Raw genomic sequence first — 25317 nt, forward strand, 5'->3', positions numbered from 1 at the left:
AGAAGAGGGATTAATGAGTTCAAGAACAGCAGAACATGTGAACGAAGCATCAGGAGATGAACCACACTAGAACAGTTCATGCAACAATCTGGGATCGACCGGAGCACTTCTTCAGCCTTAAATAGCAGATGATGATGAACAGGCGAGGAAGAAGGTGCATGAGCCCAGAGGGCAAAGACCCCAGGAGTAATCCTACCCCTGAAACACAAAGTCAGGGTTAACTCACTCACACACACTGACAAGGAGAGTTAAGAATGAGGAAAAGAGAAAATGTTTCATTTTTGAGACTTACTCTACTTAGATTTCAAGACAGGTCAAATTAAAATATACCAAGGGGCATTAAAACACAACAATGTAGAATTTTCATGGATATCAAAATAATTGCAGCATTCGTTGTGGCAGTCAGGACGCTGATTGCCTGATCCCTTCATGGCTGTCAGGTTCAATGGTTTAGGGTCTTGTGTTAGACTACCAATCACACCAAGTAGACAAGGAAACCTTGCCTTGCAGGACTACTCACATGAAGTGAACACCTAAATCCTTTTTCCCATTACTCTTAATTGTTTTGCCATATTTATGTACAAAATTGCATTGGTACTTGTACTTGAATTATTAGAGTCTTTTGGCAATGTCTGTGCACACAAAATGGGTTTATTTAATCAGCCAGTATTCAGACATTTTTTGATATGTGTGTCGTGTCCCAAATTACAGATCCTGATTTGATTTTATGCAGAGAATGACCAGTCAAATTTTCAGGCTTTGATCTTTAATCGCTTTTGGTGTATTCATGTTCAGAAAATACCTCGATATGAAAGAACATGCTGGAAGTACCTGATGGAGTATTTTGATATATTAGCAATCATTGTATATGTTATAACATTTTTTGGCAAATCAAGTAGAAGCACAACAGTAATTTGACATAGAATGACCCATTTGTTTTATTCCAAGCGTGGTTCAGCTTGCACCAGCGTCCGTCAGTTCATCATCTTCCTTTAAGGCATTTTTTCCTTCTGATTGGTTACCTCTAACAAACCAAAAAGGGTTTCATTTAGTAACGTTGCCTATATTTTATACATGGCACTGCACAGGATCTGCGTGACAAAATATTGTAAAGAGCATAATAAGTCCACTTTAAAGATTTAAAGAAGCTTTGTCTGAGTCTCAAGTGCTGGGTGATGGGTATACAGATACATGTGTACAAATATGAGTTTTTTCCCAGAAAAACCATCAGAAAACAAATTTCTGAGGTCTCCTAACAAAATTCAGCACCAGAATTTTGTAGCTATAACATTTCCTGGTAAAAGGTAGAATGGATCCCAGTGAATAGCAGCAAATTCAGCAAGCCAACACATCATACTGTCTGTTCAAAAAAAAAAAAAAAACAGCTGAAGATGAAAAGAGGATAACTCCTGCAACAGGATAATAACCCCAAACACATCTAAAATTCTACAATGGAGTGCTTCAAAAGGGCCAAGCCATGGCCATCACAGTCCTCCAGCTGAAACACCATCAAAAAATTCACCTCAGAAGTGTAGTTCATGCAAGACAGCCCTAAAATCTACAGAGCTCGAAGAATTTTGAGGGAAGAATGGGTGGAAAAACCCCCCACACATGAACTAAAAGCCTCTTAGCTGACTACGAGCTGCATTTACAAGCATATGGTACTTGTCAGAGGTGGTGTCACAAAGCACTGGCCATGCACGCTCCCCAAAGTTTTGTTTCTGGCTCTTTTTCTTCATGGTTATGTTTGAAACTGTTAAAAAAAAGAGAGAGAGAAAAAAAAGTTTTATTTCAAGTACTGAAGAAATTTCTTATTTAACTTCATGTCTTTTGAAGATAATGTCAGCCTCTTCTTCCTTAGCTATGTTTGATCAGCACTTTAAAGTTTGTCTCAACTTACCTGCTGCTCTCTGGCAGGTAGCTCCATGCCCTCCTGGGTTTTAAATGCACCTTAGAACACACATGCATCAACACTACAATGAGCGGGTGGAGGGAGGTTTGGAGTCTTCTCTCACCCCCGTTCTCTGCGGCCTGCTGGAGCGGGGGGGCTGGGAGGAGGAGTTGGCCGTCCGACTGGGGTCTGGAGTGTGGGGCCTCCCTGCTGCTGCGGAGTCGGGGCGGTCTGCCTCTCCCCACCGCAGGGAAAAGGGTAACACCACCTGGGTCTGGGTGCAGTTCCCCCCTCCAGGGGCGGGGGCACCTAGACCCGGTTTGTAGAGTACGCTTGGGGAGTGTGATCGTGTGTACAGCGTCTCTTCATGTCTGTCTCCACGTTGGTTGAGTGTGGAGTAAGTGCATATGAGAGCATGAGGGTGGGAATGGATGTTTGTATCTGTGTGTGCCTGTATGTCTGTGTCTATATGTCAGGTTGGGTGTCAGGCGCCACCTCTCTGGGGACATCTCAGGCCCTCCAAGGTTTGGAGGCCTATCTCCCCCTACCACCACTTCCCCTGCCGGTGGCGGACTCCCTCAGACATCGGTGCGTTGGTGGTTCTTTGTGTCTGGGGATGGGCGTCCAGGTACACACCGGCTCACTCCTTGGCGGCCGCTTATCGGGGCCTGGAGCCTGGGGCTCGCTCGGGCCACTTCGGAGGTGGGGTGCCCCCGGCCTCTCGGCCTGGGGCTCGGTCACTCAGGCACAGCTGGCTGCCGGCGGAGCTCACGGGCGTGTCACTGCAACCCCCCCTGGCTTCTGCTCTGCGGCTGCTGAGTGAGCCCTCATCTGGGACTCTCCTCAGCTCTTTCTGGGACAGTGGCGCGGCTGCCCCTCTGTTGGTCTTCCTTGGTCTCTTGTGTTCTGAGGGCCTCTGGATGTCTGGAGTTTTGATCTCCTCCATACCTGCTTCATGCCCTGGAGGACGGGGCTGTGGCCCCCCCACACCCTCTAGCAGATCATTACATGAAGGAACCTTTTAAAAAAACAAGCGCGTCCATGCTCACAGGTGTACACACGGGTGATCACACACACAAACTACACCCTTTTTGGCTCCTACCTCAAAGCACACTGTGTTCTGTTGATCTTATGTGCTGCACAATAATGTTTAATATTTAGTATTTACTGTCATATTCCCATATATCATTGTGATGTTGTTTATTCTATTACTCTTGTTTTCTTCTGCTTGTTTTCTTTTTTCTTTCTCAACAGGTGATCCAGGTGATCGACATATGCATTTTTTTTTCTCTGCTTATTCTGTTGGTTTTTGTCTTTTGCCCTTCTCCCCCGTCCCTCTTCTCAGCTCTTTTTCTTTCCCTCTTTCTTTCTCCCCTTCTTTCCCCCAGTTAAGTCTGTCCCGTATTCAGCAAGTGAAAATAAAATAAACAATAAAAGGTGAATCAAATGGACCATTACGGCAAGGCTGGGATGGTCAATTTGGTAAAATAAATCCGTTGGGCATCTTTCTTCGCCTTTAGACAATAATTCTGATGGCAAAAGAGCCAAACGGGACAGGCAAAAAAAAAAAAAAAGTTTGTCTCAAAAGTTTAACCATTAACTAAGGGATATCTCCTACATCAGTGAAAGTCAGCTCTTAGCTATCTATAAGACAAAAACTGACTCCCAAACCAGATGTGATGCCACAAATCCTGCCTGGAGGTGTCGAGCTCAGGGGAAACTTTTCAGCAGAGATGTAAAACTGAATTGTTCCCAGAGAGGATCAAACATACAAACATTTTTTTTCCAAGTAAAGTGGGACTTTTAAGAAAAGGCCTAATTACTTACTCCACCTCTGCTGTTATATAATCTTAGTTTGTGTCTGCTGTTTTTCTCAAAAAGTCCAAAATGACGGTTGGCTTATTTTCAACAGCACTTTAATCAGGCACTACTTTGCACCTGAGATGCGATGTAAGAGCAATCACTGGCAATTATCTGCCAGAATAGAAAAGCAGCAGGAGTGAGAGGTGCCAGTTTAATGTGTCAGTTTACTGTTGGCAATCCATTAAATGCTCACCCCATGGCCACCAGCTTGACCACAGTCATACAAATTCTGACAACCCCCCCTAAAAAACACATTTCAGTTGGCTGACAGGGTCCAGTCACAGGTGTGTTCATTTCAATTGTTCAATCAAGCTGCACAGCTGCCCTGACAAGCCGGATAATTGCTCACCCTTTGTCTACCCAGCTTCCCTGGAGTTGTTCTCTTTTGTAAAAAAAAAATTAACCAAGGCAATTTTCTGAAGTAGCAACTTTAAAATACTTTGAGTATTTTTGATGCTATTTCTACTCCACCGCATTACAGCTAAACGTATTATACTTTTTATTCTGCTGCATTTGTTGGTAGTTAGTGACTGCTTTTTCTTAGATTTAAATTACTACCCAGTAGAATAAAAAGTATAAAGGTCCGAAGGAGCTGCATTAAAGAAAGTAATGAGAGAGGAACTTTGTATGTGAGGGTGGTGCAGGACATCTAACAGCGAGATAGTGGTGAGGTGTGTGGTAGGAGTGAGGAAAAGGAGAGCCTGGAGAGGTGGAGGTATGCACTGAAGTGATGAGGAAGTAGAAGCAAGACTGATGAATGGCTTGGATGTGGTGTCGGAGCTGAAGATGTTAAATTTTCATTGGGAGTGACCAAGATAGACAGAATTAGAAGTGAGTTTATCAGAGGGACAGGCCAGGTCGAGCGGTTTGAAGGCAAAGTTAGAGGGAGAAAATGTTGAGATGGCTTGGACATGTGCAGGGTAGGGAAAGTTGATATATTAGAAAAAGATGCCAGAAAGGAGGAGAAGAGGAAGAGCACAGCAGAGAATCATGGATGTAGTGTAGGAGGACACGCAGACGGTTTGTGTGACAGAGGAAGGTGGGATAGGCCCTATCCCATCTTACATCTCCCACCGCTTACATCTCACCCTATCTGATAGGGTGAGATGTAAGCGGACGATCAGCTGATCTCCCTAAAGGGAGCAGCTTAAAGAAGAAGAAAAAGAAACTACCCAGTAGTATAGTGTAATTCGAATGTGTCATCTTTAATGTCAAACTACCAGGAAAATCTTTGGCTCACTCTGAATAACATCTGTATGTTATTTTGTTTAATTATTACAAATATTAATAAATCATCGTGTGCTCTGGGATTTGTGATGGAAGTGGTTGATGGATTGGGGTTTTTTTTTTTCTTCCACTTGGGAACCAAATGAATAATTGATTTTTTTTTTTTAAAGAAAACAGATTAAGACAGTCGTGCTACTTTTTCTTAAGATTCTCATTATAATTTGTCTTTCACAACTTGGTTTGAACATTTGTTTTATGCATCTTTTTATTGCTATACTGCTTAAAATCAGACGCATTTTTAAATTTGTCATCTAACCCTGCACCTCCCCCTTTTCCTTGTTCATACTTGATGATTTGCAATATTGTATCCTCTTTCACCCTATTTATCCATGCCACACAACTACACCATTTACCTGAGATATTACTAATCATTTCTGCTAAATTATTTGTGCTGTGTGATATTTCTGCTAAATTTGTGCTGTGTGATAACTGGATTCTTTTAATAATTAAAGGGAATCCACAACTTTAGTTTCGCCTCTTTTTGCCAGGTGTAAAGGCAGAAAACACCTACCCCCTTAAAATAAGATAAAACAAACACCGGTGTCACCTTTAACTTAACGTCTCCTTGTATCCCTGAAACAAATAAGGAAGCATATTTGTCTCTGTCCACAGTTGTAGTAATGAGTTGGCTGCTTGCATCACTGTGCGGTGGTGACGTGTGGCGTCTGGGAGCTGTCCCAGGAATCATGGTGCTGAAGCTGCAGCACCAGTTCAGCAGCCAATGATCACAGGAGAATCCGGGGCTACGGATGCTTTCACCCGGAGCAGGACAGTCCGACCATCGCGTTGGATTTAAACGGACGGATTTAAACCCTCCTGCTTGCTTGGAAATTCGATAATTAGGGATGTAAACCTCACTGAGACTTGCCAGCGACCTGCAGTCTGGCTGAAAATCTATGGGGGGGAAAAAAAACGAGACTGTGAGTCGTGTAGAAATCGGTGTAGCTCGCCAGGTAAGACAGATTTTTTCGCTTCCCTAACATGGCACGCCATCGATCGACTTAACGTGGTGTGAAAAGCTTACAGGACGTCGACAGCTCCACCGGTTTTAAAGCGTGGCTTTCGTTGTTGTGGCTGGATTTTATTTTTAATTTCTAATTTTAAGATTGAGCGCTGACATTTTGTTCTCTATCTCAGTTCTTTGAACCAAAGGCAGATTTAAATCTTGGTCTCTGCACACGTCGCGAATCCGGAGGGAGAAGCCCGTCGAGATAGTTTATGTTGTAGAGAACAGGCAGACTATTAAGGCCATGAAATGACAGTGGACACTGAGTGAGCGGGCCATAACCTTATTACTTGAATGCATATTCCTATCAGTCTCATATTTGACTTTCCTCTAATAGCCGTTTCATTCATTGAACTTAGGCTAATGGCTTCAGACACTTGTTTGCATAGGAGGGATTTTTTTGCATTTTATATCCACACCCTCGTGGGAAGACAATAAAAAGCACCCAACCTAAATAAAGTGGATTTAAAAAGAAAAGAAAAAATCTTAAAAGGCTGCTTTGAAACCAAACAAGCGCTGGAAGACGCACCTCAGCCCCCACTATCCCATCCCACCACATATGAAGAAGTGTTTGCTTATGACGGGGACGCATAGAGTACATACTGTTTTCTTCCAGCACCTTTGGATGGTACTGTGAGTTTCTGGCCGGAGACAGCCTGATGCTGCGCAGACAGGGCATGCTGAAGAGCCGCTGTTGCGTCCTGCTTGGTGACCTGAGGGTGCTCCTGCTCGGGCCACCGGCGCCGCCGACAACGCTTCCTCCGCTGACCCCCATGAGCGGCCAGGCTTCGGAAAGCCATGAAACAAGCGTCACCGTCCCCGAGAACAACAACACGTTAACGCGGAGCCACCAGCACCCCGGGGACCGAACTGCCCAGCCTGCTGCGGGAGCCACCGAGCCACCGGGTGCAGAGCGGCCGGTGGCGGGCTGGGTCGATGCTGCAGAGCTGTCGGCGGCCCTGCGCGGCTGCAGCAGCTCCTCCGATGACTGCTCAAAGGGCAAACTGGAGGAGAGGTTCTCTCTCACAAGCTACACGGAAAGTGGCTTCAGGACGCCTGTGTGCAGGATCTGCTTCCAGGGACCAGAGCATGTAAGTGAAGGAAAAATGTCCACCTGCATGTTTAAATTAGATTAATGCCATGCAATGTCAGCCTCATCCATCAATTAATAATAACTCACCCACACCTGCTCTCCTGGGGTTTGTAACACAATGCAATCTGGTGCTGCTGCTCTGGAGGAGCATAGGTTAACTGTAGCAACAAGTCCTTCCGCCGAGTGGCCGGATCAGGTGTTGGAAATGTTGCACATTTTGCAGACTTTTCATTAGATGAGGGTGCACTGCTCAGGTTTTATTTATACAGTGAAGAAGAAAAACACTAGTAGTGTCTTGTTAGGGCAGCCAGCAGTGTTGGTGGTCTACAACTCAGCATGAGTCGCATTACAGTAACTCATCAGTTGCAGTTTGGCTGGTGCAGCACAATTGAGCCTTGTTCTAGCTACAAGATTTTCCTGAAAGGTGTTCTTTGGTCTGTTTTTATTGCCAACTTTGTGGTAAAGAGTATAAAAGAGACCTCGCATGATTATGCCAATATTTAAGGTTTAATGCTATTAACTATAATTACATGACACTTAGGTGCTTTTTTGTGTGGAAAATCGAGAATAGTGTAATCTTACTTTCAAAATTATTTAAGGAACGACCCCAATACTGGCAGCTGCAGGGCTAGAGAGCTCTCTGAGCATAGGGCCCCACTGCATCTTGCACTCATCCCATTGCATGGCTTGAAAAGACAGCTAAAGCTAGCAGTGGGAGGATAATGAAAGACCTTGTCCCAGTGGCTGACAAGTGTGGAGGATATGCAGGGATGCCGTAACAACTCATTATAGCCAAACACTGAATTCACATCGAGGCATTATATGCATGGAAAATAAAAAAATAAATAAAAAATACCTCTCAGTCTGCCTCTCACGCACACCACCTGGAAACGGCAACATAATAATAACGTGCACAAAGCAGATGGAAGAGAGCCTTCAAGTTAATCACACCGCTTGCCTCCGCCTTTGGGGCCATATTGATGATAATGTCACAGTACATCAATCAGAAGAGGAAAATGTGAAAAGATGGCCACGAAGAAATAACATTAAATTATATCAGAGAGGCAGACACTTAGCAATTTGCAGGCACATTAGTTACACTGTTTGACAGAGCTTTTGAGAGCACGTTGACAAATATGTCACACCTCGCCTGTTGGTAGTGGAGGTAGAGAGGTTATAAAAAAAAAATCAAGAAGCAAGATAACCGAGGTGTAGAACATCATTTTTTTATCCGACAGTCTGCACTCACAGTTGCTTTTCCTTTAAGCGGAAGATTTACTGCATCATTTCATGGTCATTGCACAGTGTATAGCCTATGATCTTTCTGTATTTCATCAACTAATTACTCCAAGAGCAATTTTGTGCATCATTCCACCTCTGAGCTCAGACTTTGTAATTATTACTGACATGGGGTCTAGTTATGAGATTGGAAGACAAGGCTTCATCCTTGGTTTTTTTTTTGTTTTTTTCTCCCCAAACTCCATGGATAGTCAGCACATGCTGCACTGCATACAAAACACTGCCTTGAAAATTTGCAGTATTTCCCATGGCCTCCTCCAACACATCTCATTAATGCTTCCTTGAGACATTGCAGCAAGTCAATAGCACTTGATTTCATGCTGTCTTATCATTATGCAAGTTTTTATCTTTTGCCAGCTTTCCTCTTCTTGTTGTCTGAGTTGTTGGCTTGGGTGAAGTCCGGATATGGATCTGCTGAGGTGTAAATGGGTACAAGGAGAATGAGGCTCCATTTAAAAAAAGAGGGATGAGTGGACTTTCTGTGTATCGCTCTGTGATACAGGCAGTGGGGACATTAGTTATCCTCTATTCTTCCTTAGCCTTCAGGATGTCACATAGACCAAAGCAGCCAGTATCTGATCTGACAACCCACCTCCAAAACACTTCCATCCCCAAGGCTGAGATAGGCAAGACAGAGTAAAGAAGGGAGTGAAAGACATCGCTTTCCTCAAGCATCCCACTAGAAAAGAGTCTTGAGTGCCTAGGAGAGGCAGCCATTGAAAAATGATTGCACTGTGATTTAATATGACACCAAACAATGTAATAAGTCCATGTAATCGGATACCTGTCAGAGTTATAAGTGCCGTTTTCCTTGAGGTGAGATTCACAACCAGAAGTACTTCTGGTTTTAAGGATTTCACATTTTCCTTTTAAATTCAGGGAGTTCTATAGGGAATTTCCAAAAATGTGGATTTTAAGAGGTACTGGTGATTGTAATGGTAACTTTTAAGGTATGCCATGAGACAATGCCTTTTAAAAAAAATCTCTCTGATATTACCTCCTCTCTGCAGTAACAAGAAACACTGAACACATAGTCTCGATAGCACAATTTACAGACTGTGGACTGTTTTGTAGAGTTGTTTTTCCTCTCTTGAATTTTATGGCCAGTTTGGTAAGGAAGAACCAAAGAATAACTCTTTCAGCTGACATATAAATTTATATATCAGCCTATTTTATCAGAATTGACTGGAAAATATAATCCACTCTGTAAGACACATACTGCGAACAATATAATGAAAAACGAAGCCAATATCAGATGAAACTGCATGAATTCATGTCTTTCACCTCTGCACCTCGGGTTATTCATCTTTTTCTTCTTCTTTTTTTCTAAACAGCTAACTTGAGACATACATACTGTATTTCAACCCACTATTGCTTCCTTTTAGCTAAAGGTCACTGAGAAGCTTTACAGAGCGCTCTCGGTAGCTTGCTTTATTCAGGCTCCTGCTTTCAGACTTAATCTCGACCTCGTCACTCAAAGAATGTGCAGTTTTCAGGTCATAGATTTTCCCACGATACATTCGTGTTATGCACATACTTCAAAAAAGAAGTTTATTGTTTTTTTTAAGTAATGCAAAGGAAAAATTGTGGAATATTTTCCACGTACGAAGGTTACCGAAGTGCTCTTTGAGGCAATCCTCCTACTGTTGTCTTCACGTCAGTTGGATGTTGAAACTGTGCGGGTGCCTGTTGCTTGGGTAGAAATATGTGTTTGCTTTTTCTCCTGAGCACAGATAATGCACTTGCAGAGTGTGTTGTGTCTGAGGCACAACAAGAAGCCTCCAGGGGTCACGTCAGCATCATTCTTTCTGTATGACCCCACAGTGCTGAAGTTTGCTCTGTTCCATCATATGTTGCTTGCCCGTTCGTTGGAAATGGGATATAAACAAGTTGCCAAAATGTTAGATTTTATTTATTCATTTATTTTTTTGGCATTGCTAAAGTCTGTTTTCAGAGGCTGTAAATTCATGAACATAAATTAGAAACCCTAGTTTCTCTTTTTATTCAATTACCTTTTAAAGAGTCATTAACCGCCACTGTAGGCCCGATGGTTCCCATAAAATCAGCACTCAGTGGAACATCCCTCTGCATATATTTTACGATCAGTCATCATAACTAAATAAACTTAAATATTATTGGCCTTCTGCCTCATTTTTCACTTATTGCTCTTATTTTCCTTGTAATTGGTTTAATATGGTTACGTTTATAGATGAAAATTTTTCCCGGCAGTTTTGCAGGTTCTTAAAGAAGAAAAGCCCGCGGACTGATTGTTATTGGGCATCATTGTACAAATCCTCCTTCATTCTGCTTCTGTGCGAGCCAGATTATCATAGCACAGCTTTTCCTTGCTCAGAGTTAATGGAATTCACTTGCATTGATTCGAGACCCTTAAGAAAATGTGAATAGCCACCTCTAATTTATTTTTATGCCATTATATACATTGCGAGGGAATCCAATTTTCTAAGGAGAAAATGACTTGTAGGGAGGTGTTTTGGGAAAATGCAGCACAGAGATGTGAAATAACACAGCCATATCTTTTTAATATGTTGCTCCATTGTGTTGGGCTTCTTTTCACTGATTATTGCTGTTTGATCAACAAAAGGACATTTAGTTATCACTTTCTCCATGCGTGGGCTTTGGTGCCACGTTTGTTATCGGTCTCTCTTGCGCTCCCTCCAGCCTCGGTTGTATTGGAGTGATCTAGGTTTTGGCTCTTGGCTGCCATCAGGCCAGTCACAGTGAGTGGCCCGAGTCCCTCTGGACACGACAGAAGTGTTCTGGTCCTCCTGCCAATACACTCCCACCCTGGCCATCTGTAGATGGGCCTTTTCTCCCCTAACTCCCTGCTTTTTCCTCTCTTCTCTTCAACCAGGGTGCTGCTCCGTCTGTCAGAGGTGTCAGCTAAATAACAACGTGGAGAAATCATTTGGAAACTTGCTGCATTTTTTACTCTGTTCACTGCTTCGTACAATTTTTGCACTCAGGGTAGACATGGAGAGAAAATACTGAATTAAAAATACCTTAGAAATGCAGTGGCTCAGTTCAGAGAGTAAGGAAGGGGAGGGGTGTTGGGGATTTCTTTCAGCAGACAGCCGGCTAATTTCTTTTTGTTCATTCACTACAGGCTCTTTGTTCATTCTCATTAAGATTAAAATATCTGTACAAGAAGGTCTTGCTATGAATTTTATAGAGCCAAGTTTCTTAAGTGCAGGTCAGAACCTTAAAAAGGTGGCATGCCTACATCTTATGGGTCATCATCAATATCCAATATGACAAGATTAGTAATATATTTTAATGAGCTCAGAGCCTGGGGTGAGAGATTAGAAAACTCATCTGTTCCTCAGGCTAAATACGGCTTAAGAGGAATGTCTAGTGAAGAATATAGCTGAGCACATCTTGGTACAAAATGGAAAAAAAAACCCTGAGAGGTGTCAAATTTAGTGAACTTCATGGTTTCGCTGCATTTTAAGTATTTACGAGCCTTCTATATGACAGAGAGAGGGGAAGAAAAAAAAAAGTAAATGCTTTGGTTTTCTGAAATCTTGTCACATCCAGCTGGATTGAAAACATGATGGAAACGGCTAAAAATAAGGCAGCTTGATCTCTGCTCCCTCACCTGACACCAGTGATGTTTTCATGTGGTTCACACGTCTGACCACCGAGCAGCCGTTCAGGGAGCGAAGGCAGACCTTTACTTCAGCTGCTTTAAGGTGGTAAAGTGAAGGTCATTTTTAAAAAAGGATATAAGAGCCACCTCTTTAAGATATAGTTCAGTGCCACCTAGAGTTTAATAAACCCGCAACACAAACATTTATTCGGCTGTCCGGTCACATTAATCATACAGTATGTGGCTGTCATCGTGCTGACAGAAGGGATTTGAAATGCCCTTTAACAACCTCAGTGACTAACAGTGCCTTCAAAAATGTCACTTTATGATGGACAGGATGTCAAGAAACCATCCTCTGATAACTAGACCAGATACTGGATCTAGCTCTGAACTGTTATGTGAATTGTAGAGAAATGTAGGTCGACCAGAACGAGTATTTTGAGCTTCTTTTGCATTTCTGTAAGTATAAAATAGTTAATGTCTATAGCAGCTCTACTGATGTCAAGAGCTGTGGTTTGTCTGCTCCCTTTGTGCTGTATGCTGCAGCTTTGTTAGGGTTTGCTCTTTCACAGGTGCTTCGGTGACTAATCCTCCACTTTCAGCGGTACTAGTAATCAAGCATTTTGCCTGTCAACTAGGTGTAAGGCAAAGCTTTCATTTCACAACTGATCTGTTGTTCTGCTGTAACAGGCATGCAAAGTGCTCTGCGTGTGTGTGTGCCTAGCAGTGCACAAAGAGCGCTCAGAAAATCAATAAGCCAACACAAAGAAGTGCAAGAAATATAAACACAGTGTAACGCACTTATTATTGTATGTAAAGGGGTTACGTCAAGAGGTAAATAAGATGGAGAGAAAGGGTCCGTCAGCTGGTATTTTTTCTGAATCATAAATCACTTCTTAGAGTGTACTCAACGAAGGTAGTATAAGGCCATAAAATGGTCATCTAAACAATGTTAAACCAGCCCATTAAATCAAGTTATATTCAAACCAGAGCAGAACATTTATGCATTTACTTTGGCTGAATTATGAGAAGCTCTTGTCATGGTTAGCAGGGACTAACTTATTCTGCCTGTTTCCTGCAGGGGGAGCTCCTGAGCCCATGCCGGTGCAGCGGGTCAGTGCGCTGCACTCACCAGCCCTGCCTCATCAAATGGATCAGTGAGAGAGGCTCCTGGGCCTGTGAACTCTGCTACTACAAATATCAGGTCATTGCCATCAGCACCAAGAACCCCCTACAGGTGAGCTGTGGGTGTTAAGTTCACCAATTCAGAAATATCACTGTGTCTAACTGAACACTGCAAAATCTCAAATCATAACCTTTGTTATGTAATTAGGAGCATGACACCACTTATATGGAGTTACTTGTTTTCATGTCATATTTTGTTTGTTTTGTTTTGTTTTTTATTAAGAAAACACGCATTAACCGCAGCTCCAGCTGGTCTCTGATGACCAGCCAGTATATTTCTAGTACCAGTCCCAAGGCTAGATAAAGGGTTGGGGAGGGTTGCATCAGGAAGGGCATCTTTGCCAAATCAGACATGCAGCTCTTCAATAAGATTGGTTGAGATCCAGGTTAACGACCGCCACCGGTGCTGTTGAACAGCAGGGTGCGGGTGGAAACTGTGCCATTGTTGCAGGAGGTTGGGGAGGGAGAAATGAGGAAGGAAGGCAGTCATGTTCAGAGGATGTTTGGGGTGGACAAAGGATGTTAAATATGGAGCTGCCAAGCAGGAGGAAAAGAGGGAGGACATGCAGGGGGGACTGGTGTGACAGAAGAAGATGCTAGGGATAGGGTGTGATAGAGACAGATGATCCGCTGTGGCTACCTCTAAAGAGAGCAACCCAAAGAAGGAGAATCTAAACTGAGAAATTCAGGGTGGAAAAAAATGAAAGCATCTGAATTAAACAGGCCTTTCCCCTCTGATGTTTAGAACAGAAGGATTGCAGAAGCAGTTTCTTTTTCTGTGATTTGATGGGGTTAAGAGAGGCCACAGATTTCTGTTTTCGAGGGTGAGAGCGCTGTGTGACTTCGTCTTTTTGTTGAGTTCAGCCCGATTAACTTATAATCTGAATGTTTACATTAATTGGTTTATGATTAGCTTCTCAATTTTCTCCTAAGCTCTACCGCTAATCCTTCTACTTCTTCTGCTTCTTGCAGTGGCAGGCTATCTCTCTGACAGTGATAGAGAAGGTGCAGATAGCAGCAGCTATCTTGGGCTCCCTCTTCCTGATGGCCAGCATCTCTTGGCTGGTGTGGTCGTCTTTTAGCCCGTCAGCCCGCTGGCAGCGTCAAGATCTGCTTTTCCAGATCTGCTACGGCATGTATGGCTTCATGGATGTCGTCTGCATCGGTGAGGCGCTAAGCAGTTGCGATTTATCACTTTTCAAACTGAATGTAATATTTCTACGTCTTCTTTGAATGGGTTTTAGCATTTTACTACTGAAAATTATATTGAGTGTTTTTCACTCTGGTCACATTAATTCATGAGCATTCAACAGGCAAAAGTAAATGTCAAAAGTGCTCAGGAGAGTGGGTAATTATACATAACAGCTGCCTACAAATAACTGTAAATTCCACGGGCAGTTTCAGTGCAATTAATCCATACCACAAAGTCAGCTGCTTCATATCAATATTTGATTGCATTGTTTGGTCAATCTCTACGATTATTTGTTGTTGTCTTTATCGCTGTTTCTATATTCACAAGGCTGAGATGCTGCACCAAAGCTCACATCATAAATTAAACATGAACGCTGAATGTTCAAAATTCAGCTAAAGTGGCTTTCACTGCATACATTAAAATGCATTTCAGTCTATAATAAAAAGCTACGGAGCCAAATTCAGCCAAACGTTAAAGACCATTATGTGCTGTCATAACACAAGAGGGATTTTGTTCTTCTTTATACATATATATATATAAAGATAGGTGCACCAAAGGATTTCTAACAGTTCCCTGCATTGGTGCGTGGGCGTCCAGATTGAAATGTATAGCATTTAAGCCTGCTGTCCTCCTGTGGCGCTCAGAGGCCCACATGTTTTGGAGAACTGTGTGATGGCATCTCGCATTAAGGAGACTCTAAGTGCCACTGCAGTAGACAGCAGGGTGTAAGGAAGAGGTGATTGATTGTCTCCGGTTTGGTGCTGTGGAGGATTGACTGTGGAGTCATTAACGGTGCACTTTACAGAGATTAACTTGTCACCTGGTGGATGTTAAAGAGCAAAGACCTGACTTTCACTTATCCACAAAGTTAGAGAGGGAGAGGAGCAGAGTTGAGGAAAGCTGGCAGGATTTTATAAGTAAACTCCAGCTGCTGCAACTGTAGTCATTGGCTTGTTAAACAGCAATATTACATTACTGCTGTAATAAAGTAGTTGGCGAGCAACTAGCAGACTCCTTGAAGATCAATATGTAGTGGTAACACTTAATAATCTCCTACTTTCTCCTTTTTATAAGCAGCATTTAAGCAAGTAATGCCATTAAAATGCATTTAATGCCGTTACAAGGAGATTTAAAAGCATTCAAGTGTTTGAGTGCACAGTATTTTTAATTATTACAATACCTCCTATTTAGATATATTTTATTTAAAATATGTATTATTTTGTTACTAGAATTAGTTATATAAAATCATCATGTTTAAGTTGTTAACAAATACCTTGAACACTAAAAAAGGACTTTGCATGTAATGTTCCATGATGCAAACTATATTGTAGTGTTAAAAAACATGGTTATAAGTGCTAAATGTGGACTGATCCATACATGATGAATTTCCCTTTACATGCCTTTAAAATGGAAAACATGCAGTAAAATATTGGGGTCCAAACAACTTTGCTACAGATGGATTTCAATTTTCCAGATGCTGAGTTCAGTGAACATGAATCAATAAGCAATTTTGAATCTGAGATAAGCTGCTATCGAACGAGGCTGCAGAACGGATGCATTATTTTTTTTTAACCTAAATCCAAATCCAGTCCCTGCTTTTTCTAAGAAATAAAGATTTGATGTCTGGTTTGTGGCGCAGTACTTTAAAGATGAGTTGTTTTGTTCTGTTACTGCCAAAGCTAATACTTTCTTCACGCTTTACCACAGTGTGTCTACCAGTGTTCTGGGATGTAGTGTATCTCAAGACTGCAGCCCGACTGTGACATTGTCTAACTGGTGCTCTGATCTCCACAGCACTAATTGTCCACGAGGGACCTTCTGTGTTTCGCATCTTCCACCGCTGGCAGGCCGTGAACCAGCAGTGGAAGGTTCTGAACTATGATAAATCGATGGACAGCGACGACCTGAAGGACACTACTGTAGACAGGACTCTATCTCAGCCCACCCAGGGCTACCAGACTGGGATAGGAGTATCCACCTCCACCTCCTCGCTGATGGTGGTGGCCTCCACTGCCGCCGGCTCCACCTCCACGACCGTGGTGACGGCCGCCGGAGGAGTGGGAACACACGTGGACCCCAACAGCGGCAGCGCAGTGCCAGACCAACACTGTCCATACAACATCCTCCACCTGCTCAGCCACCTGAGGCAGCCGGAGGCCCGCAGCCAACCCAGCAATAGCACAAGAGAGCTGGTCATGAGGGTTACTACAGTCTGAAGAGTCAGTTGAGGCCTTATCTCACACGAAGGGGAGAGATTTTTGAACCAGCTGACAGCTGAAGAAAAGATCCTGTCTTAACTGCACTGGATTAATATCAACACAATCTTGTTTGTTTGAAAATGCATCTCTGATGTCCTTACATTGATTGAATAAAAGTCAAAGTTGTTTGATTTGCAGAATCGGTTGGAAAATGGTTATTTTGACAGATACGTTCAAAAATATGTGCTTGAATTGTTAATCTGTAGGGAAACCACGTACTGTGGTTTTTATACTTTTTTCTCAACAGCAGCTATAATTTCTTATTGGCAACCTGTCAAGCATCTCCAAAACAGCAGCAACCAAAAGAAAAAGAAAGTTAACGGGTAGTGTGTTCACAGTGGGTGGGTTTTTGAGTATGCTGTACACTCTGCAATCATCTTCCACATGTAGGTCTGTATTGCTCATGAGTCAAAATAGGACACCAACCTACCTTGTGATGAGGTGGTTGCCCAGTGAATGCCATTCACATTCAGTGACCTATTGCAACCAGTTGTGGAAACCAGAGGTTAAGCGTGCAACACCCTCAAACTCTGTGCACAGTTGTCCACCAGGCTAAATGTGGGTGATTGCACAGGTTTCCTGGTGGACACTTGTGGCAACTTGTCTCCAAACAATTGCAGTTCAGCTCGGACCAACGGCATTTGCAATTATCTGACTATTTGTAGAGGAATTTCTTAGTTTCAGATCTGTGAGATTCTAGCAGGGCTCTGAATATAAGTAGTTAATGTGATTTTCTTTGTAGACAACAACAGATTTGTAATTTTACTTTTTTGTTGTTTTGAGTGTGATTTTTTCCTTTACTAGATAGTACAGTGAAGCAAGGAGCGAGAGTAGAGGAAGACGTGCAGCAAAGGACCTCAGGATAGCCTTGCAGGACATGGTCACTTGCTCGATCTGTAAATTAAACCAACACCACATTTTATGATTTTCACTGATTTGTCACAGTTAGTTGCTGTATTATCACAAAGAGTATGCATGTAATTACCAACCTTTGCACACTGACTCTGTCTTCTTGCCATTTCATCACTTTTATTTCACTGTCTGGTTGCTCCAAAGATGCAACTGTCTGTGAGCAGCCACAGACCTGGTCCTCATCTTTGAAGCAAGCTTTTCAAAGGCTCCTACACTGGTTTCCCTACTGTGACTGCAGATTGAATTTAGATTTTATTTAACCAAAGAAAATATTTTGAATGTTTAGATCTGCATCCAAATCTTAAAGTACTCAAATTCAGATATGGAGTAGTTCAAAAGGAATCGGTACATCACTCCATGGTGTCCTTTTCTTCCATACATCACACTAAGATCACATTTAACCAATTTAGAAAAGCAAAAGTTTTGATCTATAGTCTGTTTAGGAACAACACATAGACTGAGACTTCATAACATGCCGCGCAGCAGCTTAGTCAGTGTTTTAAGAATATCATATGTATTCTGCGTGATCTGCAACAGTCATAAAAGTGAGGGAATCACATTTCTAAATCTCATATGCAGGTCTAACCTACTTATGTCATAAACCGTCATGTTTGTAACACTACAGAGAGATGCTAGTGTTGAATTTAGACTTCTTCGTCCAAGTTGTGTGATCAGAGAGAATATTACAGTAATATTACAGTAGGTGTGATGTACACATCGCTATGTGGCCTGATGTAAATCACAGGCAAGATGTAGTGCAGTAAACAAGTTGCCTAAAACCATTTGTAAACATTTTTTCAGGGTTTTCCCCCCCACTACATCAAAGAAGGCTTGATGGATTTTGGGGCTTTTTTTTTTAAGAAAACAAAAACAGCTTTTTTTCTTAGTAATGTCTTTGATGGGCATTTCGTCTGTCACTTTCAATGTGATTTTTGTTGATTGCAGGAAGGCTATTTTTTGCAGCATAGTTTGCCAGGATGCATAAAATGGGGGCATGTGGCTGAACAATAGAAGAAATCTCTTTTAAAGGAAGTCACCAGCTAGTTTGTTTAATTGCTTCAGCCAGTGTCTGTATTCACAGAAACGCGTTTCTGCTACAAAGCAGTGGTGTCACTTACAGTCCATTAGGCCCACATTCAGGCTCACATTCGGCTCACAAAGCCGGTAATTTCCTCCGTCTCCTGGCTCTCGGATTCTGATGTGCTCTTTGATATTTCTTTCCAGGTCTTGTTTCATGTCCATGAAAGATCAGTTTTTATCTCAGGGGGCAATGCTAAATCATGTTGTAGGAGGGGAGAAACACTGTTAAAAACATCTTCATAGCAGGGGGTGATGGAGGTTGGGAAGGAAAGACACAAGACCACGAGATACTACACAGTGAAGACGCTGTGCTTTATTGCACAATTTCTGATTTGGATGAAAACAACAATTTTTTAAAAATGGATGCTAATTTTATCCATTAGAAGCAAAACCCGAAAGCAGATCATAGTGTGAAGCATTTCTCAGGAGCTCTGCCTCTGGTGCCTTTCAGCATTTTCCAACATGATTTACATTAAATCACGCCATTAGCTTTAAAGCACATCAAATCGAAAAGATATTTAAATGATGCTGGTGCTTAATGTCAAGCACTCTGTTCTTGCAAGTCTTTGCAGGGAATCAGTGCCATAATTTAAACCTGCCATATCAATATATATCCCTGTTTGCTTTGATATTTGCATCTTCACAAACTCAACTTTCTGCTTCCTCTTTAGCCTTTCGTATTTTTATCAATTAACCTCTACTGTGCTGGATCTGCTGTTTCACCATCCCCTCCTCGTAATTAAATACAGGAGTACAGTATATGCAGAGAATCAGGTAGCGTCGTGATTTTCTGCTGAATTATTTAAGCCGTGAAGCGCTGATATCAATGGGTGGGAGCGGCTGTATAGAAACCACTTGCAAGGAGCTGGGAGGTTGCACAGAGTTCACCGTGATTCTGCTCGTCTCCGTTCTCTTCACACCTTGTCTCTTTGAATTCACAGATGCGCAGACCTAGCTTTGATATGACACAAGGGGAAAAAAACAACCAGATGCATAGGATTTTAAAAAAATATTCTTTAGATATAAAATGGTGCTGCATATTTAAATTCATTTCATATATTTGCTTCGGGGTCATCTCACTTACTTTTAATGGATTGTTTTCAGTATAAATATCTCTGCTCTTAAGTGCATCTCCTTAAACATGCAAAACACTTGCGAGGTTGCTTCAAGCCCCTTTTCCATTATGGTTCTCGGGTTTCAATAGTCCCTGTATACCCTGCACACTGCTTTCCCAGTACACATAATTGCATTTTGCTATTTGTATGCTACAAATGAGTCCAAACTGAAACTAAGGCTGAACTGCTGAAATCGTGAAAAACTCAATTATGCTGCATCTATCAGATTTTCAATCCAATTTGAAAGCCCCCAGTACTTGTGCTATTTGAGGAGACTTGAAGGTGCGAAATATCAGCAGGGCTGCTGTTCTTCTGGTTGGTGATGATGTTCATTTCCAGAACACTGACCCAGAACTATTTTTGCAGACTGTAGGTGTTTAAAAACATATTCTGGTGCACTTGCAAAGGTTCGGCGTCCTATGAACCTTTTGAAACGGAATAAATTGCATACAGCTAATGTGCTATTCATGCGAGTTGTCTGAAGTCTGAATCACTCGGGAAGAAAGCCCTGCATTCACTGCAACTTCTTCTGATCCTGAAAATGAAAAGAAGCATTTTGAATAGCTGGGTTTTTCTTTTTGTCAGGTGAGATGAAATGATGGGTATTATTGGGAAGCCCTAGAAGCAGCAGCGGTCAGCAACAAATTGCAGGAGAGCAGCTTTCACAGTTCTAGACACATTCTTCTTGTTTTTCAATGCAATGATACGCTTTACACCTGTCCTCCGTCGGCTTATTCGTGTTCAGATTTAGAGGCTGGTGGAGGCTGATAAGGCATTTGCTGAGAGATTTTCAGAAAAAAAACTCAGACATATAGTCAATTTATAGTTATAGTTCAGAGCACACTTGCACACAAAGGAAGAAACTCCAAACAGGAAACCAAGAGCTGAGAGTCACACCGAGGATAGTTACTGTGAAATGTCAGAAATACTACTCCAGGGCCATGCACTTTAACTATGTTAAAAAACACACACACATAAAAAGATTATTGCTTTATCTTCAATCTTCCATTATGTTTAAATAGACTTTTACAAGAGTGGAACCAATTGAAAAGATGAAAGCTGTTCTGTACTTTACTTGTCAGAAATCATCATCTTGCAATAGGAAAGATTAGCAGTGACATGCGTTCCCCTCTCGGCGGCTAATGGGCAGACTGCTTCTGACGACTTGTAGAGCCTTTTACTGAACATCCAGTGTGATGTTTTTACCAAAGTGGCAAAATATGATTTATGGGCAGAGATTTGAACCTTCAGCATTGACGTGTGTGACGCAATCAGCGCTGTCGGCTGTAACACGTGTTGTGATCACGCTACACAGTTTCTGAACTCACTAGTGCTGATGACTCAGGATGTAATCCCTTCCACAGAACAACTGCTTTCTCCTTATAGAATCTCACTAGACTTTAAGAGTTAAATGACATATCCATAGCTTTAATATAGTAGACTTTGCAGTCTCTGAATGGCATTGCTGGGATTTTTAAAATATTAAAGGCATAATTTATTCAAGCTCAACACTTAACCACGGGAAGTTTGATAACTTGAAGCTTAAATGAAGTTAAAAAGCACATATACAGCACACATAATATCCACACCAAAAACCACTGTTGTCTTTTAAGTTAAAAGAAAAGTCATTTTAATCATGTCCTTCAATTAAAGTGTTTCCGAGGTTTTAACTTTCTGAAAATGATTTGATGGTCAAGGAGGACATTTAAAAGAAGTCTTTGGAAATGCAGCTAACAGGGAGAGGTACACAGGTAAGATGGAAATTTACACTCACCAGACATTAGGTGCACCTTGCTGGTACTGGGATGAAGCCCTTTCGTTTTCATAACTGTCTTAATTCTTTGTGGCATACAGCCACATGGCCTATATTGACAGATTTGTCTGGTGCTCTTGGTCAGCAACTATACTCTGGTAGGCTGTGCTAAGGAGTCCAAAGTGTGCCAAGAAAACATCTCCTACACCATTACACCACCTGTCTAAACAGCTGATACAAGGCAGGATGGATTCATGCTTTTATGTTGTTTTATGACAAATTCTGACCGTACCAACAGAATGTTGCAGCAGAAATCAAAACTCATCGGACCAGGTAACGTTTTTAAAATCTTCTATGCTTTGGTTCTAAAAAGTGGTTGTTTGATTTACCGTTTCCTTCCTATCAGCTTGAAACAATCTGGCCATTCTCCTCGACCTCTGGCATTAACACGGCATTTTCACTCAGAGAACTGCTGCTCACTGGATATTTTCTCTTTTTTTGAAGCATTCCCTGTAAACCCTGGAGATGGTTGCGTGGAAATATTCCAATAGATCAGCAGTTTCTGAAATACTCAGAGCAGCCAACATCAGCCATGTCATTAAATCACCTTTGTTTGAACTTTGTTTGAACAGGCCGTCTTGCCTATGTCTACATATCTACATGTATTTTAACTGTAGGATATATACTCTGTCCATGCTGATAAATCCCACAAATGGTGTCATTGTGTTTAGCTTCAAGGATGATCGTGCGCTGTTACATCCTCATGAAACCATGAAAATACGTGAATATATCTGCATGCCATAGCATTGGTCATATTGCTGATGTTAGCAGGGTGGTGATGGGAAGGCTACAACCGCACCCTCCTAATCTGTGAGTCAACCAGCAGGACCAGGTCTCCAAGGTCACGACCAATGAGATTGTGAGCAATATTTCACATTATTACTTTATTTAGTATTTCAAAATACCACACCAGTGGATGGATCACAAAGCCTGATTATGTCATGAACTGAAAATGCAAAATATCTTTTTTTTTCTGAAAAAAAGTAAAGCCATCCTGACTGGTATTTATTGGTATCAATTAAGTAAACATAAAATTTAGTGAAAAACAGTGCAGTGTTCATAGGTACACAATATGTTTAATTTGGCTGTTTCTTAGTCTGTGTTTAGTCTCTAATGCCTGTTTCCCTTCTCATAATGTTCAGCTGTTCTTCTATAAACATTCATCTAGATGCAGCAGTGGTTTAAAAAAAAAATGTTGCCCAGGAGAAAGACTCTCAGATTGCCTGCCTCTCTCTTAATCGCTCACTTGCTCACTCAGCATCCCTTTGGAAATGCACCCCCAAAGCAGCAGCACTTCTGCACGGTGGGTCAATGCTAGTATCCCTGCACTTCTCTAATTGAGTCCCTGATGAGAGATTTCCTGAGCTTGCTGTCTTTGAACGTCGATAGCCGTCCACTGAAGCATCCCCGCTTGTAGTCACAGTGTCAGTCTACAGCGTGCGACCTGATTAAAAGACATTTCCAAAACTAGGACGCATCATGCCTCTAAATGTCTGGTCTCAAAGTGCAGTATTCCCAGTTTTCCCATTTTTAACAGTGCTGCTTGGTGACGGATGAACTGGGAAAGATGAGAGCCTTCTCAGAAAATTTCAGTGAGCCTTTTTCATGCCATGTCAAGATCTTCTTTTAGTTTTGTTCTTACACAAAGGAGTTAGCCTTTTTAGCCACAATAGATATCAAGACCTTCCAATTTGAGTAGCATCACCCAAGGTCATGTATATGATGAAGGAACCAATTTGGATCGTATAACAATCTGTATAATATCTTATAAAGTGTTCTTATATAAAATATTCTTACATAAAGACATGCATTTAGTAGGGTTAAGTTAACTGGTAATTCTAAACTGCACATAGGTGTGAACTTGAGTGCGAATGGTGTCCTGTCTCTATGTGTTAGCCCTGTGACAGGCTGGTGATCTGTTCAAGGTGTAGCTATGGTAGCTGGGCTCCAGTCCGATGGATAATGTCAGTAACAAGCTCTTTTTCCATATCAGCTCCAGCCTCTCAGTATGGAGTTGTAACTGATTAATCTTAATGGTGGGAGTCCTTGGTCAAGCGCAGTGCGGTTATACACTCCAGGGTCTGTAAGTGTCTCTCATAACATTTTTTGCCATAGCACATCTACACTTGCATTTACACACTTAAGTTAAATGAAGCATAGAGTTTCAATCATCAGGACCCACTGAGTGACCTCCTCACAGCAACTACAGAGAAGACATGTTCCTGCCCTTCATTCATTATATTGTGAATAAAATCAGGGAAGCATGAAAAGGCAGGCAGGTCATCTGTAATAATCTACCCACAGTGTATGACAGGAGAAATGTCCTTCAAGAGATAATGAACGATTTATGTCTCGTAACAATGAGACCTAAACGCAGCAGAAGCTCCGGTGCCAGATTCAAGACTTACAGTTTGAGCCTTCAGTGAGCATTTTAACAAATATTCAATTTTGGTGGGAGTGAAACAAATACTCTTTAATATATCAAGAAATCTCTGTACGTGTCTGTGTGTGTTACACCCATCTTTAGAAGGGGTCTATTGCTGCAGTGTCAGCTGTTAAGGTCATTGTTATCAGAAGTGGTCTCACGTCTTGGTTTGGGGGTTTAATGCATGTTGTAAAGCATTACATGGCTGTCTGAAAAGATAGTCATGCTAAAAAAGTGCATCCAAAGTTGGGTACATCCAAAATCTTAGCATTGAGCTAATAAGTAGCCCAGTGCAGTTTTGTAGAATACAAGTGCGGGACACTATACCACAAGGTCACTGGACAGTAAGCAGTGCAGGTAAGATTTAAGTGTTTTGAATTGAGTTACTACTAAAACAGCAACATAAATATTTGGTTTAAATATCTAAACCATTTATGCACCGAAGGGTTGGATCGGTGTCACGTACCAATTCATTTATCTTTGTGGTCTTCAGCGTCTGATTATTCACTGAGCATTCATCCCTGTATGCTGACTCATCTCCTCCTGTGATGAACGCAACAACAGTCAACAAATTTAATTATGGTGTTGGATGGGTGGACTAGTATGCAGCTGTAAGCACAGACGGAGTGGAGGACTGGAATCAGCACACAGTCTTGAGCTGTACCAGCGTTTAGTGTAATGGAGGAAGAGAGGTGAGGGGCCTATTTTGACTCTCTGTGGGCGGTCAGTGAGGAAGTCTTTGATCCAGGTGCAGATGAAGATGAGGAGGCCAAAGTCTCATAGCAAGCTGATTAGGATATCAGGCGTGGTATTGAATGCAGAGCTAAGGTCTCATAGCTACCTATAGTAGTAGTAAAGTTTGTGAGAGTGCACGCATATGGTTGAATGTGTGCGTGTGTCCCCAGCACATGTGTGCCAAGTTGCAGCGTATGTTTTTTCAAGCTTCTATTAAGTTTTTTATTTACTGAGGATTTAAAAATTTAGGGATGCTAGTTTGGTCACAGCAGCAGCTCAGGTGCCGAGCTGTGCCTCTGTGTGAATTTAAATGTTTGACTCTGGAAGTATTTAGAATTTATTTATTTTAATTCTGTAATTTTTGATCACATGGAGTGGCCAAAAGCATGGTGCCACTTAGACGATGAGGTCTGTGCCTGGAGGATATTTACTTGTTGTGAGTTTAAACTTTAAAGACTGGAGTTTAAATTGCCGTTAAGGAGCGTTAATGTGGACTATTTGTGGAATTGTATTGTTTGGATCAGCCGTTTATTGTCAGCTTTGGTTTGGTCTTTTT

General features: G+C 41.9%; 1 protein-coding gene across 1 annotated transcript; it reads left to right on the forward strand.

Annotated features, from left to right (window-relative positions):
• Nucleotides 1-4555: 4555 nt before the first annotated feature.
• On the forward strand, nucleotides 4556-16817 carry LOC146556908 (E3 ubiquitin-protein ligase MARCHF4-like). Its single transcript, XM_085250392.1, has 4 exons — nucleotides 4556-7138; nucleotides 13128-13283; nucleotides 14204-14396; nucleotides 16218-16817. Exons 1-4 carry the CDS (start codon nucleotides 6707-6709, stop codon nucleotides 16637-16639), a joined length of 1203 nt encoding a protein of 400 aa, XP_085106518.1. The 5' UTR covers nucleotides 4556-6706; the 3' UTR covers nucleotides 16640-16817.
• The last annotated feature ends 8500 nt before the right edge of the window (nucleotides 16818-25317 follow it).

Source organism: Mchenga conophoros, linkage group LG16 (genome assembly GCF_057382185.1).
Source record: "Mchenga conophoros isolate Kocher_MC1m ecotype Shallow Benthic linkage group LG16, M_conophoros_male_GT1.1, whole genome shotgun sequence".
Classification (NCBI taxonomy): Eukaryota; Metazoa; Chordata; class Actinopteri; order Cichliformes; family Cichlidae; genus Mchenga; species Mchenga conophoros.

Coding starts and splice junctions, on each gene's coding strand:
- LOC146556908 (XM_085250392.1), top strand. CDS start 6,707: ATGCTGCGCAGACAGGGCATGCTGAAGAGCCGCTGTTGCGTCCTGCTT. Junction 13,284..14,203: donor GCACCAAGAACCCCCTACAG/GTGAGCTGTGGG, acceptor TGCTTCTTGCAG/TGGCAGGCTATCTCTCTGAC. Junction 14,397..16,217: donor CATGGATGTCGTCTGCATCG/GTGAGGCGCTAA, acceptor TGATCTCCACAG/CACTAATTGTCCACGAGGGA.